At 39.0% G+C, this 19251-nt stretch overlaps 1 protein-coding gene across 1 annotated transcript in view; it reads left to right on the top strand.

Annotated features, from left to right (window-relative positions):
* Nucleotides 1-19251, top strand: part of LOC126416897 (gametogenetin-binding protein 2-like) — a 134023-nt gene that overhangs the window by 5573 nt on the left and 109199 nt on the right. Inside the window, exons 2-3 of the mRNA XM_050084784.1 lie at nt 8614-8804; nt 8946-9089. Coding sequence (XP_049940741.1) covers nt 8614-8804; nt 8946-9089 — 335 coding nt within the window. The remainder of the gene's footprint in view (nt 1-8613; nt 8805-8945; nt 9090-19251) is intronic.

Raw genomic sequence — 19251 nt, 5'->3', positions numbered from 1 at the left:
TTGACGTGTATAGCTCAACATGAGCTACTGATCCCACAAATTGGAATCGAACACTTCCTTTGACCTATATAGGTCAACAGAAACTACCAATACCAAATCATAAAACCCAAAATTACAACCACGTCCACAATCATCACTACCTCAAAAAACACAACAAACCAACAAAATTGGACTCTAACACTTCCCTTGACCTGTTATCCTTACGACATCTCCACATATAGCCGTCCCTGGTCCGAGATGCCGGAACTTTAGTAAGCCTCATTTCTTACAACACACTGAACACTTCACGACTTCATCCAAAAATCCGAATAGTTGAAGAAATTTTATTAGAGACAATGCACTGTCCCCCATCATTGCCCACAACCGAAAACTGTTGACCTTGCCAGTCATATCCATACCTACCAAAGACATAAAAAAAGCAATTTACCAAAGTTCACACACGACAAACAGAAAAAAAAAACTACAATAACATTGACATAACAAAGCCAAAATCGTTAACTCACTGAAAAATATCCCGCTGAAAGCACAGTCACTACCGATACCACACACGTGCAATGCTACCATGCAAATGAACCCCATATACCACGTAACATGCTACCCTTAAACACAAGACCAGAGAGAACCATGACCGCAACAATACGCCACCTATAAACACGCCACACACGCAAACTAAACCATAAACATCACCTAACACACAACACGTAAACACACCACCAGAGAGCACCACCGATCACATCAAAACGACACCTACAAACACGCCACTCTCTCAAACTAAATTCTACGCCCTTGTGACGTCACACACCACAACAGCCTTATGTCATGGGTCATAACCGATGGGTGGGATCGGACGCTTCAGTCGACCCTAATACTCCATACAATCCAAAAACCACAATACTTGGCATTACTGTGAAGGTGTGACAACAGATTGTGATAGAATGTTAGTTGACATTAAATAATTAAAAGAAGAATGAACATTGTTTTTACTTTGAACTACCTTATGCAAAAAATCAAATGTTTCTTCCACCAATCCCCATGACATATTCAGCACTTTTGTACCATCTTTAGTAGGTCAATTGGACCTACCGACACCAGATGTTGGTTCATCCCATGACATAATGATGTTGCGACATGTGCCCTCTTTCATGCACAAACAGGAACAGTGTAGCCTGGTGTATAGATTAGGTTGAAAGGTGACAATATGATTGAGAGTGGGCAAACTGAATGAATGTCCATACAAAGTCTTAGTTGTGATGAACTCCTGATCTGATCTGTAGTGTAACCCAACGCTTGGGTAATGTTGAAAGTTGAAAGTTTGACTGTTAGTTGGTGAAGCTGTATCGAAGGTTTCAGATAATCCAAGTTTGCTTTACATCTCCATATTATGTTTAAGAAGATGGCTTGTTACACTTACTTTTATCTGTGAGGAAGTCACAATTTTTGCCATTTTGTTTGACCTGATCTAATTCAAATTTCACTTACTTACTTTTTAACAATTCACTATCTTATATCCTTGGTTTGCAACAGAAAAATGAGCAGAAAAAAGGCAATAGATGACACTTTTGAAATCGTATCTTGTGCAAGTGAAATTGAGTAAAAAATTTAGTGAATCTGATTTTAATTGGATTTTATTCCTGTTTCAGTTTGACATATTCACATCAGTCTATTTTCCATGGGCAATAATAAGTTTACGCTGTCCTTAATTATGCTGACTGTACTATTAATGTTGCCAGTTCAATTCTTTGTTGAAGTTTTCCCTTCCCTGTCTAGCATTTTTTGCATCCAATTTTGTAATTACATTGTTTCCAGTGTACATATAATTGCTACATGGCCATATTTAGGGCACAGTCCAATGCAGTGGCTGAGTGTGACTGATTAGCTTCCTACTTGCTTTGTATCTCCAACATCTCATAATACAGTGAAGAGACAAAAAAACTGGTACAATGTCTGAAGTAATATTGGAGGGAACTGACACGATGAATCCTGTAGGGATGTCCATAAATTTGAGATCTCTTTGTACAGTACATTTACAACACGTGTCTGGGGAGTTGAGTGGCCAGCGGAAGTGTTTAAATTCAGAAGAGTGTTCCTGGAGCCACTCTGTAGCAATTCTGGACATGTGAGGTGTCGCATTGTCCTGCTGGAATTGTCCAAGTCCGTCGGAATGCACAATGGACATGAATGGATGCAGGTGATCAGACAGGATGCTTACGTACGTGTCACCTGTCAGAGTCGTATCTAGACGTATCAGGGGTCCCATATAACACCAACTGCACACACCCTACACCATTACACAGCCTCCACCAGCTTGAACAGTCCCCTGCTGACATGCAGGGTCCATGGATTCTTGAGGTTGTCTCCATTCCTGTACACGTTCATCCACTCGATACAATTTGATAGACTCGTAGGACCAGGCAACATGTCTCCACTCATCGACAGTCCAATGTTGGTGTTGACGGACCCAGGCGAGGCTACCATGGAGATGCTGTGTCCCATCGCTCATGCGCCAACTGTAACACCACATTCAAACTCGCTTAAATCTTGATAACTTGCCATTATAGCGCCAGACACTTGTTGTCTTATGTAAGCATTGCCGACCACAGTGCCGTATTCTGCCTGTTGACATCTCTCTGTATTTGAATACGCATGTAAGCATTGCCGACCACAGCGCTGTATTCTGCCTGTTGACATATCTCTGTATTTGAATATGCATGCCTATACTAGTTTTTTTGGCACTCAGTGTATTTCCCCCTGCTTCATCCTGCCATTCTTCAGCCTTAGCACTCCCACCCCTGTAGTGCCTATGTCAGCAGCTTTTGCATAACAGTACCTTTAAAGAAACATTTTAAAAAATTAATTGTAAAATCTGACAGAAATTCCAGAGAGATAAGGCAAGTTGTGTGGTCCAGACTGTGTACCAGATAGGTTTATTTCCGAGTCTGCTGACACAATAGCTCAATACTTAGCAGTCATATACAGCTGCTCTCTCCTTATCTAAAGACTGGAAAGTTGTACAGGTCACACTAATACTTAGGAAAGAAAAGAGGAGTCAACCATTGGATTACTGACATCAATTTGCATTAGGGTTTTGGAACATATACCGTGTTCGAACATTATGAATCACCTTCAAGAAAATGGTCTGTTGACACACAGTTAGCATGGATTCAGAAAATATTGTTATTACGAAACACGAACAGCTCTTTATTTGCACAGAATAATGAATGACGTTGACAGCGGCTTTCAAATTAATTCCATAGATCTGGGAAAGGCTTTTGACACAGCTTCCCACAACCAATTTCTGATATAATTGCATGCCTGTGGAATGTTGTCTCAGTTGTGTGACTGGATTCGTGATTTCCTGTCAGAAAGGTCACAGTTCATAATAACTGACAGAAAGCCATAGAGTAAAACAGAGGTGATATCTAGTGTTCACAAGGATGTGTTGTAGGTGCTTTACTGTTCCTGATCTATCTAAACGATTTAGGAGACAATCCGAACAGCTCATTTAGACTGTTTGCCAGTGATGCTTACTGTCTAGTAAAGGCATTAGAAGAACCAGTTGCAAAAGACTTGGACATGATATCTTTATTGTGGGAAAAGTGGCAGTTGACTAGAAGTGAGGAAAAGTTTGTGGTCATCCACCTCTGTGTTAAAGGAAATCCACTAAATTTCAGTTGCTTAATAAATCACACAGATCTAAATGCTGTCATGTCGACTGAGTACCTTGGAATTATAGTTGCTAACAAATTTAAATTGGAATCATCACATTGATAATGTTGTGGGGTGAAGGTGGAATGTTGTGGTAAGCAAACCAAAGACTGTATTTTATTGGCGGAACACATAAGAGGAACAACAGGTCCACTAAAGAATCTGTGTATGATACGCTTGTCTGTCCTCTGATAGAGTATTGCTGTACATTATGGGTTCCTTACCATATGGGATTGATAGAGGACATAAAGAAGTCTGCGTGACTACATAAAGAAGTCTGCGTGACAGATATAAGTATGGCAAGATCTTTTCATGAAGTTTCATTCACCAACTTCGTCATCTGAATGCAGAAATATTTTACTGTCGCCAACCTACATAGGAAGAAATGATCATCATAATAAAATAAGATAAATCAGAGCTTGTGTAGAAAGATTTAAGCGTTCATTTTGCCCATGCACTATTAAAGAGTGTATTGGTGGAAAAATGGTGGAAGGTAGTTTGACAGTAAATCGGACAGGCTCTTCAGTGTGAATTGCAGAGCAGTGATGTAGATGTAGATAAAGGAAAGGCAACCACTCTATAGCTGACTGATTTGTGACACATAGAAACGAGCAACAGAAAACTATTTATACTAGCTTTCAAGCATTAGCTCTTTCTCTACTGGAAGTACACCGCCCCCCCCCCCCCCCCATGCACAGCCACGAAGACTCCCAAATACATGTGCCTGTGGCCATGGTGTGAATTGTTTAATATATGATCTGGCAATGCAGGAATTTTTCACGCAGCTGCATTCTTTTACTTCTCATTCATTGCAGAGAATTCCTGCACTCTTATGTACATTCCTATCGGCATAGTCCCTATCAATTCAGGCAGGCTAGGAAAAAATTTTACATTCGTAGTCTCATATGTTAAAATGAAGGACTAAGTAAGGACCATGTATTTTTTTTGTTTTCTCAAAAAAAAAAAAAAAAAAAAAATCCGAGATACAGCCCTCCACATATGACACTGTACATGCCATTTTGAAGATGTGAATTTTGGAAAAATTTTAAAAAGCTGTATCTCTGGAACAGTTCTAGATTTTTTTTAAAGTTATTGCTTTATGATTACAAAGAAATCCTCCATTTGGACTTACCTGTTAAAGTTCTTTTTCTACAGCATCTGTAATTTTTAATAATTCATGGATTTTTTTTTTTTCCAAAAATGCCTACCCATGAAATTTTGATTTTTTTTCCTGTTGATTAGTACCATATACAGGATGTTACAATGCTGTTTCCTGAAAGTTTGGCCGTACCTTTTTGTAACACCCTGTAGATTTACATTCCCTGAAAAGTAGAGCTTCCACTTTTAGGTTGAACAGGTTTTGTAAACAATTGAAATTTTTGCCATACATAAAATCTGTTTTATTGCCACATTTTTACATAACATGCTCATAAACATCAATACCTAGCCTTATTTAACATAATTTTAGTTTTGAAAGATGAGTAAGAGACTCATTTTTCAAGCATTTTAAATGGTTCCAAAATGATACCCTTGTACTTCTTGTGGGAGAACTATGGACCAGTTCTCAGCAAAATCACAGTGAAGCACTAAACATAGTTCTTCAGCCTGTACACAACTTTTCACTGCTGCAACAGTTTTCTTAATTAGTTTGTTTTCCTCCCATGTTGCATATGTAATTTCTGCAGAGTTATCTGCTATGACTTCCAGGCCAAGTGTCTGTAAAGACAGTCCTCTCTTTCCATAACAGTCACCACATTCTTGAAACAAACAAGTCTCTCACTATACATCACAGACTACTAATGACTTTACACACCCAACTAAGGTGTCATATGTCACATGCTCCAGTAAGTTCTTCAAAGTTACCACACAAAATTCTTAATTTGCGCAGTACACACATAAACAGACATCTCTAGGTGGGTGAGGAACTACCCACTTAGGTCGCAGTGCATAAAATTTTGATCTTCCAATATCTGAACTTCTCTTGTTGCTCTTTTTGCAAAAGTTTCTTTAATACTGTGAATCATGTACCTCTTCACTTTCACAACTTTTTGACCTTCAACTGTTACAGTTGCAGTGTCTTTTTTGTTGGCACTCTGGTGAGAACAGTCCCATTTATCTTCCAGATAAAATGACTGCACTATTTCAACTAGAGCTGCTTCTACAGAATGACCATAATAGAGATCTGGTCTACATGTACATACATACTCTGCAATCCACCATATGGTGCGTGGCAGAGGGTACCTTGTACCACAACTAGCATCTTCTCTCCCTGTTCCACTCCCAAACAGAACGAGGGAAAAATGACTGCCTATATGCCTAATCTCTCTTATCTTATCTTATCCTATCTTTGTGGTCTTTCCGTGAAATATAAGTTGGTGGCAGTAAAATTGTACTGCAGTCAGCCTCAAATGCTGATCCTCTAAATTTCCGCAGTAGTGATTCACGAAAAGAACACCTCCTTTCCTCCAGAGACTCCCACCCGAGTTCCTGAAGCATTTCCGTAACACTCGCACGATGATCAAACCTACCAGTAACAAATCTAGCAGCCCACCTCTGAATTGCTTCTATGTCCTCCCTCAATCCGACTCAAACGGCGGTATGTTTGTACGATCCTCCTGCTTGAAAGATTTCTCAAATGCTAAATTTAAAATTTCAGCTTTCGTTTTGCTGTCTTCCGTTGCCAGGCCAGACTGATCAGTGAGTGACTGGATGGAGGCCTTTGACCCGCTTACCGATTTTACGTAAGACCAGAATTTCCTTGGGTTTTCAGCAAGATATTTTGCTAAGGTATGACGGTGGTAGTGGTTGTATGCTTCGCGCATTGCTCTTTTTACAGGAGCACGAATCTCTACTAACTTTTGCCTGTCCTCATTCTCCTGATCTTTGTTGTACCGCAAGTGCAATCATCTTTGCTTCCTGAGCATTCTCCGAATTGTGCTGTTAAACCACGGTGGGTCTCTTCCGTCCGTAACCCACTTTTTCGGCACATGCTTCTCCAATGCATGATTTACAATGTGTTTAAAATTTGCCCATAATTCTTCCACGTCCATTGTACCGGAAGTAAATGAATGGCGCATTTTCATCTGAAGATGGAATTTCTACTTTGAAGAGTGTGGTCAGTTTTGCTGTAGCGTATTCATCCATAGCTTTAGTAATTTCTCTGCACTTACTTGATGCATAGAGCTTATGACTGGACTTCACTGACCACGGTTTCTTAACGGGACTAACACCTACTTCTGTAATTGACTGATTCAGGTTATTTAATTCTTCCTCTATTGATGCAAAATCTGCATATCTGCACCATGGGAGGCTTCACCTTGTTCAGATAATATCATTGTTGTTGTTCTGTGAAAACATTTTGAACACAAAAAGTCGTCACTGGAAACATCTCCATTTTGAAACAGAGTCTTCAAATAGAACACTTATTCCCACACTGAACTGGGTCTGTTTTTGTTTTTTATCTTATGTATCACTCTTTTATGGACATGCAAATAGTCAACGCACTTCACTCTCCTGTGACCCCCAGTAAGAAGACATTTCAAACAGTCCTTTTCACAAAACACACTGCAGCTGTGTCAACTGGAAAATTTCTCACAAAAACACAGAACTAACTGAATGGTCTCAGATTTCTTACAAGCTTCTTCAGTAAACAATTAGCAATTAACAACTACAGTACAGAAACCTGCAATGAACAACCCCGACAAAGAAACTGACAAGAAACTACAACAGAGTGTAAGATATATATGCAGCAATGAAAGTGAAAAGAAATAACTGCATCAAAGAAATTGATAAGAAATAACTGCAACAAAGACAATAGAAATAAAATTTGTAACACTGCGAAGAAATAACTGCAACAAAGACAATAGAAATAAACTTTGTAACAAAGAAGTTAATAAGAAACAAGTTCAGTGAAGACATACATTATACTTGAAAGTTAAAAAAAAAAGATTTTTTAAAATAAAACATGTCCAACTTAAATGTGGAAGCTCTCCTTTACAGAGGATATAGTATTACATGGTACTATCAACAGAAAAAAATCTAACTTTTCTTCATTGGCATTTTTGGAAAAAAAATTTTTTCTCCTGTAAACTACAAAAAAAAAAAAAAAAATTTAAAATGTGATAGTAAGAGAACTTTGACAGATATGTCCAAATGGAGGATACCGTTGTAATGAGAAAGCAATTATCTTTCAAATAAATAAAAAAAAACTCTAACAAAGTATCTAGAACTGTTAGAAAGATACATTTAAAAAAAAATTTCTGAAATTTGCATATTCAAAATGGTGTTTGCAGAGTCATCTTTGGGGGCCTGTATCTCGGGGCAGGAATTTTTTCGGAGAAAACAAAAAAATATGTGTTTCTTATTTACTCCTGAATTTTAACATACTCTAAATTCAATAACATCCAAGACTATGGAGGTAACCCCACTGCTTGAACTTATACGGATTATGCCTATAATAGCAAATGTCAAATGCATATGGTGTAAGGACAGCTTTTTTCCTCTGCGTCCCCCTTCCCAACACTTCTCAAGACAAAGGAAGATGCAAACAGAACTCACATTCAAACAGATAGACGTATCAGTTCAGTACCAGTTTGAAGCAAAGCAAAACATGTAATGGATACTGACTAGTAGCAAGTGTACTCAGAATGATTCTTGAGAAATCTCACAACTATTTCGTCGTCCGCCTCAGAACTGCCATGAGTTTCCGCCTTGGCTATCTCCTCTTGGTTGACATCTATTTCAGTATTTTTATGAGACATCTTGTTCTTTAATATGTTCAGATAGTTTCTGGGGAAATAATTTTTCATTCCAGACATTTTCATGGGTGCCATACTTGCATCAGAATGTTGCCCTTTGAAACCCTTCACTGTAAACATACTTAATGTTTTGCTATTGTGCTTATTTCAGATGGTGATGGATTTGAATGGCATAGGACTGATTTTTGATAACAGTCCTGTTAGAGGAAAGGCATTGGAAGAATTTGTTGCAAAGTACCATTTTCTTTCGCCTAAAGACATACCAGGTGCATTTACAGTCCACTGCAAGGATTTGTTACATATCATAAATCAGATTGTACCATGTGTAGGATGTCGCAGAAGGTAAGCTTTGCTTAATTTTTTGCTGTGATGTTCATTTTATGGTATAATGTTGTTGTTGTACAGTGTATTCATCAGCAGCAGTAGCCATTAGGTGTCATTTTCTTGATACATCCCTGAAACTCTTTGAACATTCTGTTACAGTGTCGAGAGGTTGTTCTGCCAGCTGATGGAAACAGGACATGAGGCTTTGGATCCTCTTGTTTTTACAAAAGGTGGTGTTCTGACAATCAAGAAGGAGCGCCTTGCGTCCCCTCAACTATTGTGTTCAATGTTACATGGACATAGGTAATCCATCTCAAGGGTAGCAGTATTTAGCAGTCAATCAGCTTCATTCTACATCACATAATTTATTATATATAAAAACAAAGATGAGGTGACTTACCGAACAAAAGCGCTGGCAGGTCGATAGACACACAAACAAACACAAACATACACACAAAATTCAAGCTTTCGCAACAAACTGTTGCCTCATCAGGAAAGAGGGAAGGAGAGGGGAAGACGAAAGGAAGTGGGTTTTAAGGGAGAGGGTAAGGAGTCATTCCAATCCCGGGAGCGGAAAGACTTACCTTAGGGGGAAAAAAGGACCGGTATACACTTGCACACACGCACATATCCATCCACACATACAGACACAAGCAGACATATTTAAAGACAAAGAGTTTGGGCAGAGATATCAGTCGAGGCAGAAGTGTAGAGGCAAAGAAGTTGTTGAAAGACAGGTGAGGTATGAGTGGCGGCAACTTGAAATTAGCGGAGATTGAGGCCTGGCGGATGACGAGAAGAGAGGATATACTGAAGGGCAAGTTCCCATCTCCGGAGTTCGGATAGGTTGGTGTTGGTGGGAAGTATCCAGATAACCCGGACAGTGTAACACTGTGCCAAGATGTGCTGGCTGTGCACCAAGGCATGTTTAGCCACAGGGTGATCCTCATTACCAACAAACACTGTCTGCCTGTGTCCATTCATGTTTCCTTCCATTATATTGATATCACATAATTTATTGTTTGTTGTGTAAATATCTGTACGAAAATAAGTCACTATTCACCTAACAGAAAAGGCATTGAACAGCAGAAGGGCATGTAAAAGAGGGAGATTAATAGCTGAACTCTTGCACAATCTTCTTCAGCAAGCTTTCTGGCACCAGCAAAACTTGAACAGCCACCCACTCAAACTTTGTGCTGCATCTTAACTGGAAATACTTTTGTGCACACACACACTATTAAAAATATTCAGACTAAACAGAAAAGGGGTGTTACAAATTTAAGATAATACTGCAACTCAAAAACACTAATAATGTTAATAAACTTAAATTTTTATCACATCAAAACAGATATTTTGGAAGAGCAAGTTTCCATCTTCAGACATAAACAAACACACAAACACAATAGAAATCCTGAATAATGATGGAACATACTATATGGTCAAGTTAGGAATTGTTGCCAACAAGACTGCCAGGAGATCTTAAGACAAACAACTTCGTCCATTTCTTTCTTTTCCCAACAAGCTATTTCAATTCGTCTGATGTATAACTGAAGATTTATGTATTTATTTATTTACATGTCAAGTTTCATACGACCAAATTGAGAAGCAAATCCTCAAGGTCATGGAACGTGTCAGTACATGAAATTACAACATATAAGTAATAACAGATAAAAATAAAATGTTAATAAACCTGAAAAAGGTCAAGCCATAAGTTTAAGTAAACACAATCAACAATACAACAAGAATCAGCTTAATTATTCAAGGAACTCCTCGACAGAATAGGAGGGGGGACCCAAGAGGAAACTCTTTGGTTTCGATTTGAAAGCATATGAATTACTGCTAAGATTTTTGAATTCTACTGGACGTTATTGAAAATGGATGCAGCTGTATACTGCACACCTTTCTGCACAAGAGTCAAGGAAGTCCGATCCAAATGCAGGTTTGATTTCTGCCAAGTATTAACTGAGTGAAAGCTGCTTATTTTGTGGAATAAGCTAATATTGTTTACAAGAAATGACAGTAAGGGTGTGTGTGTGTGTGTGTGTGTGTGTGTGTGTGTGTGTATATATACACAACAAAGAAGATGTGACTTACCAAACGAAAGCGCTGGCAGGTCGATAGACACACAAACATACCCACAAAATTCAAGCTTTCGCAACAGACTGTTGCCTCATCAGGAGAGAGGTTTTTAGATATATTTTTCCCAAGTGGAATGTCCCCCCCCCCCCCCCCCCCCTCGCTCTCTCTCTCTCTCTCTCTCTCTCTCTCTCTCTCTCTCTCTCTCTCTCTCTCTCTCTCTCTCTCTCTATATATATATATATATATATATATAATCTCCTTTTACAATGGGAAGAGTTACCCCAAAATATAATACCATATGACGTGAACCATGGGCCTTGCTGTTGGTGGGGAGGCTTGTGTGCCTCAACAATACAGATAGCCGTACTGTAGGTGCGACCAAAGTGGAGGGGTATCTGTTGAGAGGCCAGACAAACGTGTGGTTCCTGAAGAGGGGCAGCAGCCTTTTCAGCAGTTGTAAGGGCAACAGTCTGGATGATTGACTGATCTGGCCTTGTAACACTAACCAAAACGGCCTTGCTGTGCTGGTACTGCGAACGGCTGAAAGCAAGGGGAAACTACAGCCGTAATTTTTCCCGACGGCATGCAGCTTTACTGTGTGATTAAATGATGATGGCGTCCTCTTGGGTAAAATATTCCGGAGGTAAAATAGTCCCCCATTCGGATCTCCGGGCGGGGACTACTCAAGAGGACGTTGTTATCAAGAGAAAGAAAACTGGCGTTCTACGGATCGGAGCGTGGAATGTCAGATCCCTTAATCGGGCAGGTAGGTTAGAAAATTTAAAAAGGGAAATGGATAGGTTAAAGTTAGATATAATGGGAATTAGTGAAGTTTGGTGGCAGAAGGAACAAGACTTCTGGTCAGGTGAATACAGGATTATAAATACAAAATCAAATAGGGGTGATGCAGGAGTAGGTTTAATAATGAATAAAAAAATAGATGTACGGGTAAGCTACTACAAACAGCATAGTGAATGCATTATTGTGGCCAAGATAGATACGAAACCCACACCTGCTACAGTAGTACAAGTTTATATGCCAACTAGCTCTGCAGATGACGAAGAAGTTGAAGAAATGTATGATGAGATAAAAGAAATTATTCAGGTAGTGAAGGGAGACGAAAATTTAATAGTCATGGGTGACTGAAATTCATCAGTAGGAAAAGGGAGAGAAGGAAACATAGTAGGTGAACATGGATTGGGGCTAAGAAATGAAAGAGGAAGCCGCCTGGTAGAATTTTGCGCTGAGCATAACTTAATCATAGCTAATACTTGGTTTGAGAATCATAAAAGAAGGCTATATACATGGAAGAACCCTGGAGATACTAAAAGGTATCAGATAGATTATATAATGGTAAGACAGAGATTTAGGAACCAGGTTTTAAATTGTAAGACATTTCCAGTGGCAGATGTGGAATCTGACCACAATCTATTGGTTATGAACTGTAGATTAAAACTGAAGAAACTGCAAAAAGGTGGGAATTTAAGGAGATGGGACCTGGATAAACTGAAAGAACCAGAGGTTGTACAGAGTTTCAAGGAGAGCATAAGGGAACAATTGACAGGAATGGGGGAAAGAAATACAGTAGAAGAAGAATGGGTAGCTTTGAGGGATGAAGTAGTGAAGGCAGCAGAGGATCAAGTAGGTAAAAAGACGAGGGCTAGTAGAAATCCTTGGGTAACAGAAGAAATACTGAATTTAATTGATGAAAGGAGAAAATATAAAAATGCAGTAAATGAAGCAGGCAAAAAGGAATACAAACGTCTCAAAAATGAGATCGACAGGAAGTGCAAAATGGCTAAGCAGGGATGGCTAGAGGACAAATGTAAGGATGTAGAGGCTTATCTCACCAGAGGTAAGATAGATACCGCCTACAGGAAAATTAAAGAGACCTTTGGAGAGAAGAGAGCCACTTGCATGAATATCAAGAGCTTTGATGGAAGCGCAGTTCTAAGCAAAGAATGGAAAGCAGAAAGGTGGAAGGAGTATATAGAGGGTCTATACAAGGGCGATGTACTTGAGGACAATATTATGGAAATGGAAGAGGATGTAGATGAAGGTGAAATGGGAGATATGATATTGCGTGAAGAGTTTGACAGAGCACTGAAAGACCTGAGTTGAAACAAGGGCCCCGGAGTAGACTACATTCCATTAGAACTACTGACAGCCTTGGAAGAGCCAGTCCTGACAAAACTCTACCATCTGGTGAGCAAGATGTACAAGACAGGCGAAATACCCTCAGACTTCAAGAAGAATATAATAATTCCAATCCCAAAGAAAGCAGGTGTTGACAGATGTGAAAATTACTGAACTATCAGTTTAATAAGTCACAGCTGCAAAATACTAATGCGAATTATTTACAGACGAATGGAAAAACTGATTGAAGCCGACCTCGGGGAAGATCAGTTTGGATTCTGTAGAAATGTTGGAACACGTAAGGCAATAATGACCCTACGACTTATAATAGAAGAAAGATTAAGGAAAGGCAAACCTACGTTTCTAGCATTTGTAGACTTAGGGAAAGCTTTTGACAATGTTGACTGGAATACTCTCTTTCATATTCTGAAGGTGGCAGGGGTAAAATATAGGGAGCGAAAGGCTATTTACAATTTATACAGAAAGCAGATGGCAGTTACGAGAGTCGAGGGGTATGAAAGGGAAGCAGTGGTTGGGAAGGGAGTGAGACAGGGTTGTAGCCTATCCCCAATATTATTCAATCTGTATATTGAGAAAGCAATAAAGGAAACAAAAGAAAAGTTCGGAGTAGGTATTAAAATCCATGGAGAAGAAATAAAAACATTGAGGTTCGCCGATGACATTGTAATTCTGTCAGAGACAACAAAGGACTTGGAAGAGCAGTTGAACGGAATGGACAGTGTCTTGAAAGGAGGATATAAGATGAACATCAACAAAAGCAAAACGAGGATAATGGAATGTAGTCGAATTAAGTCGGTTGATGCTGAGGGAATTAGATTAGGAAATGAGACACTTAAAGTAGTAAAGGACTTTTGCTATTTGGGGAGCAAAATAACTGATGATGGTTGAAGTAGAGAGGATATAAAATGTAGACTGGCAATGGCAAGGAAAGCGTTTCTTAAGAAGAGAAATTTGTTAACATCGAGTATAGATTTAAGTGTCAGGAAGTCATTACTGAAAGTATTTGTCTGGAGTGTAGCGATGTATGGAAGTGAAACATGGACGATAAACAGTTTGGAAAAGAAGATAATAGAAGCTTTTGAAATGTGGTGCTACAGAAGAATGCTGAAGGTTAGATGGGTAGATGACATAACTAATGAGGAAGTATTGAATAGACTTGGGGAGAAGAGGAGTTTGTGGCACAACTTGACTAGAAGAAGGGATCGGTTGGTAGGACATGTTCTGAGACATCGAGGGATCACCAATTTAGTATTGGAGGGCAGCGTGAAGGGTAAAAATCATAGAGGGAGACCAACAAGAGATGAATACACTAAGCAGATTCAGAAGGATGTAGGTTGCAGTAGGTACTGGGAGATGAAGAAGCTTGCACAGGATAGAGTAGCATGGAGAGCTGCATCAAACCAGTCTCAGGACTGAAGACCACAACAACAACAACAATGTTTAGAATTCTGGGAATTTTTCATTGTTGTAGTTTTCAGTTAAATTTTTGTGATTTTGGTTGGTAAGAACTGATACTGTAACAAATGATATTACTGTATCCTGCTACTGCAGAATAATTCTGCAGCAACAAAACATGAACGAGAGAAAAAAAGAAAACTGAAATGAAACTTACGTTGCAAAGGAAATCCACCATGTACAACAACAAAACACAGTGCTCAGACGAGCGTCTGTCAACAGCAAAGTGTGTCAAAGGCTTTAGAAAGACTGTGCAATGCTTCATAACAACAAATTTCCTCCGATGAGCGTGATGTGGCAACTGTTTAAATTACATTCGTTTGAGCAGTTGCGGGTGGGTGCTTGGGCATGTGCAGTTGCCTCTGGCTACAGAAGTGTGGCTGGGTGCCACTATCTAGTATTGTCCCAGTTTGGAAATATAGTAAATCCGGGGCTGATGCACAGAGCAGTCTGACTTGCGGTGGGGAGGTGGGTCGTCTCCATATGACTTGTGTTTATGTTCAGTGGTTTTGTTGTTTCCTCCTTGTTTTTTGCTCTCACATTAAATGAAAACAAAACGGATATTTGTGGCCGGGAGCTGGCAAATGAATTAAAATACATTCGCATAATTATGGAAGGTTAAAATATGTTGTTGTTTTCAGATTTTATGTCCACCTTTCTGACAGTCAAGCATTAATCGCCTTGCAGAACAATGAAGTTATTTTTGTCGGTTTGCGAAAGAGATTTGGCTTTTATTAAATCTTTTCTGCTGAGGTAGTCGATTTATTTGAAACGAAATGTTTAATTTCACACTGTTGGCTAGTTTCAACTCTTCACTGCATTTCAAGTGCACATATGGCATTATGCCATAATAAAGAACCAAACATGAGATAATACAGTACTGGTACTCCAAGAAAATTTGCATCCGAATCTGGACATACTGATGTGCCCTTTAAGCCGAATTATGCATTTTGGTATGGTTCACGAAATTCCGATGCTCTTGAAGTATCCTCTGATGTCTTGTTTCTTTCATGTCATAATGTAAGATCTTTTAATGTTCTACATGTAGGAACATCGGGTTTCCTGCATCATCGTAGCTGCGTAAGTGCGGTGACGCCCGTTATCTGGCACTCTCTGGCAACTGCTGAAACGAACCTATTTCTAACAGGTCGCGGGGAAAATGTTGCGATTGGTGGTTTGAAAAGCGTTACATTCAAAGTAAATTTCTGTTTACGCAGGATGAACTATGTGTGAAAATGTACGATGAATTTCGTAAATCACGAAGCATTTGACTCTCATTTAAAAATCAACTCTTTGAGGACAGCCATTTAGAAGAATTTCGAGCCCAGAAGATCAGACATTTACATCAGTATTAAAAATTTACTGGCACATTTGTGTGATGTATCTTAAAGTGTAACATGCGCAAAAAAGATCAACATTATATGTGGAAGCTGAGCTTCTCTTCCAGCTTATTAATCTTCTTATGTGAATGCTATGTATGTTAATTTAAACCATTAACTTTCCTTATTTGTGTGTTTTTGCTACTTAAGAGTGATCTTGCTATTGACTGACTGCATAACGTGTCTTATGCTGTCATCAGCTGGTGAGATCACTTGACATGAGCTGACTGGCTTACAGAAGCGCATCGCAATCTCGATTTCAGTGCTTCAGAAAGTGACATGCGGTGTATGTTGGAATTCAGATTTATGCCTTCGTAATACGAAAATATGCAGTATACATGTTGCTGCTCATCAAAGATCTTTCAAAACGTGTTTCTCCCCTCTGAGTTTCATTTTCTAAAGTTCTGTGAAATTCTATGTCGGTATATAAAACCATAAACATTCAAAGGATTGATGAGATTTACAGTGCCGAGGAAGAGTCTACTGTCACTTCACACAGAAAAAGTGTATTTTCACCCGGGAGAAAGTCTATTTTTAACCAGGAAATCCGGGAAAAACCTGGGTATTTTTTTTCCTTGTCCACGTATACACCCTGCATCTCCCTTCACTATCTGCATAATTTCTTTTATCTCATCATACATTTCTTCAATTTCTTCGTCATCTGCAGAGCTAGTTGGCATACAAACTTATACTATTGTAGTAGGCGTGGGCTTCGTGTCTATCTTGGCCACAGTAAGGTGTTCACTATGTTGTTTGTAGTAGCTTACCCACACTCCTATTTTTTTATTCATTATTAAACCTACTCCTGCATTACCCCTATTTGATTTTGTATTTATAACCCTGTATTCACCTGACCAGAAGTCTTGTTCCTTCTGCCACCAAACTTCACTAATTCACACAATATCTAATGTTAACCTATCCATTTCTCTTTTTATTTTTTCTAACCTACCTGCCTGATTAAGGGATCTGACATTCCATCCTCCGATCCATAGAATGCCAGTTTTCTTTCTCCTGATAACAACGTCCTCTTGAGTAGTCCCCGCCCGGAGATCTGAATGGGGGACTAGTTTACCCAAGAGGACACCATCATCATTTAACCATACAGTAAAGCTGCATGCTCTCGGTAAAAATTACGGCTGTAGTTTCCCCTTGCTTTCAGCCATTCGCAGTACCAGCACAGCAAGGCCGTTTTGGTTAGTGTTACAAGGCCAGATCAGTCAATTATCCAGACTGTTGCCCCTGCAACTACCGAAAAGGCTGCTGCCCCTCTTCAGGAACCACATGTTTGTCTGGCCTCTCAACAGATACCCCTCTGTTGTGCTTGCACCTACGGTACGGCTATCTGTATAAGTGAGGCACGCAAGCCTCCCCACCAACGGCTAAGGTCCATGGTTCATGGGGGAGGGGGGCATATGACTTAAGCAAATGAAAATAAGTGAAGTAGACTAATTTTCTTGTCCAACGATCATTCACTTCAAATATCATTCGAATAGTAAAAATGGCAGCATGAAATCTTTGAACAAGATCCTGAACGTGGGCTTTCCACAACAGTTTACTATCTATCTGAACACCTAGAAATTTCAAGTGTTCAGTTTCACTAACCATATGCCCATTCTGTGAAACTAAAACTTCAGGTTTTGTTGAATTGTGTGTTAGAAACTGTAAAAACTGGGTCTTACTGTGATTTAGCTTTAGTTTATTTTCTACAGGCAGTGAACTTATGTCATGAACTGCATTATTTGAAACAGAGCCAATGTTGCCCACATCATCCTTTACTGCCAAGCAAACATAAATATTTTAGAATTACCTGTAATACTAGAGGGCATATAATTTATATAAATAAGGAACTGGAGTGGCCCCAACACTGATCCCTGAGACACCCCCACTCAGAACCCACATCACAGCCATTCTCAACACTGTGAATAATGACCTTCTGCTGTCTGTTGCTGAAGTAGGAGATGAACCAATTGCGAGGTACTCCCCGTATTCTGTAATGGTCCAACTTGTGGAGAAATATTTTGTGATCAACACCATCAAACGCCTTAGTTAAATCACAAAGTATGCCTAGCATTCAAAACCTTTTGTTTAACCCATCCGGTACCTCACAGGGAAAAGAGAATGTAGCATTTTCAGTTGTTAAGTGACTTCTTAAGCCAAACTGTACATTTGATAGCAAATCATGTGGTATAAAATGATCAATTATCCTTACATACGTAGCCTTTTCAATAACTTTAGCAAACACTGATGGCATAGAAATAGGTCTAAAATTGCCTACATTATCCCTTTCTTGCCTTTTATAAAGCGGCTTTACTACTGAGTACTTTAATCATTCAGGAAACTGACTATTTCTAAAGGAAAAAATTACAAATATGGCTAAATATAGGACTAACATGTTCAGCACAGCACTTTTATATTCTGCTAGGCACTCTATGAGAGTCCTTAGTCTTCAGTGATTTAATTATTGTTTGCTTCTCTGAAATTTTCCATTTCTAATTCATTAATAACTAAATACGGAGAAGATTATAAGTGGGACTTAGCCAAAATGTGTTCTTAAATTAAACCATGGTCTTCTCTTGATCTAGCTACAGATGAAATTCAAAACATAGTTCAAAAGAAAATTGGCGAAAAGAAACATTAGTGTTTATGAAGAAATTGTAGCAGAAATTTAAGGAGAGGATGATACACCCCGAGGTATAATTTACATGGATAGGCACTGAGCAAGGTTGTGAAGTCGTTAGCACACTAGATTTGAATTTGGGAGGCGATGGTTGAAATCTGCATTTGAACATCCTGATTTTTGTTTATCATGATTTCCCTAAATCATTCCAGGCAAATGCTGGGGTGATTCTTCCGAAACAAACCGAGCTTGTGCTCCAACAGTAATAACCTCATTGACGATGGGCTGTCAAACCCTAATCTTCCTTCTTTACATGGATACGCTGGTTTAGAGTCTGCTACATGCTAGACAGTTTATTTATTTACAAATTGCTGCACCAATGAGTCTTAATTTATTTATAGATTTTGGGCATATTTAAAGACATGAATTTGGATTGGTTTCATGATTTTCATCAAATTACACAGGACCCTCTCCCCACGTACATCTGTAGTACTAATGTGTAAAACTGCCATGTTTGAACAGACTTCTTGGAAAATACTAGATGAATTTTGTTGGCATTTTTGCAGGTAACTTGAGTATAGCCTGGGGCACCATATAGGCTTTATTTCATCAAAATTGGATCAGGTAAAGAAAGATATAGTTGAAAGTTTTATCCATGCTAATATTATAAATGTGAAAGTAACTATGTTACATTTTCACGACTAACCTACTGAACCCATTTTGATGAAATTTGGTATGGAGATAGCTTGAACCTTGAGGAAGAACATATGCTGCTTTA

This window comes from Schistocerca serialis, chromosome 1 (assembly GCF_023864345.2).
Source record: "Schistocerca serialis cubense isolate TAMUIC-IGC-003099 chromosome 1, iqSchSeri2.2, whole genome shotgun sequence".
Taxonomy (NCBI): Eukaryota; Metazoa; Arthropoda; class Insecta; order Orthoptera; family Acrididae; genus Schistocerca; species Schistocerca serialis.
The sequence above is the reverse complement of the archived record's forward strand: the minus strand, read 5'-3'. Positions and strand labels throughout refer to the sequence as shown.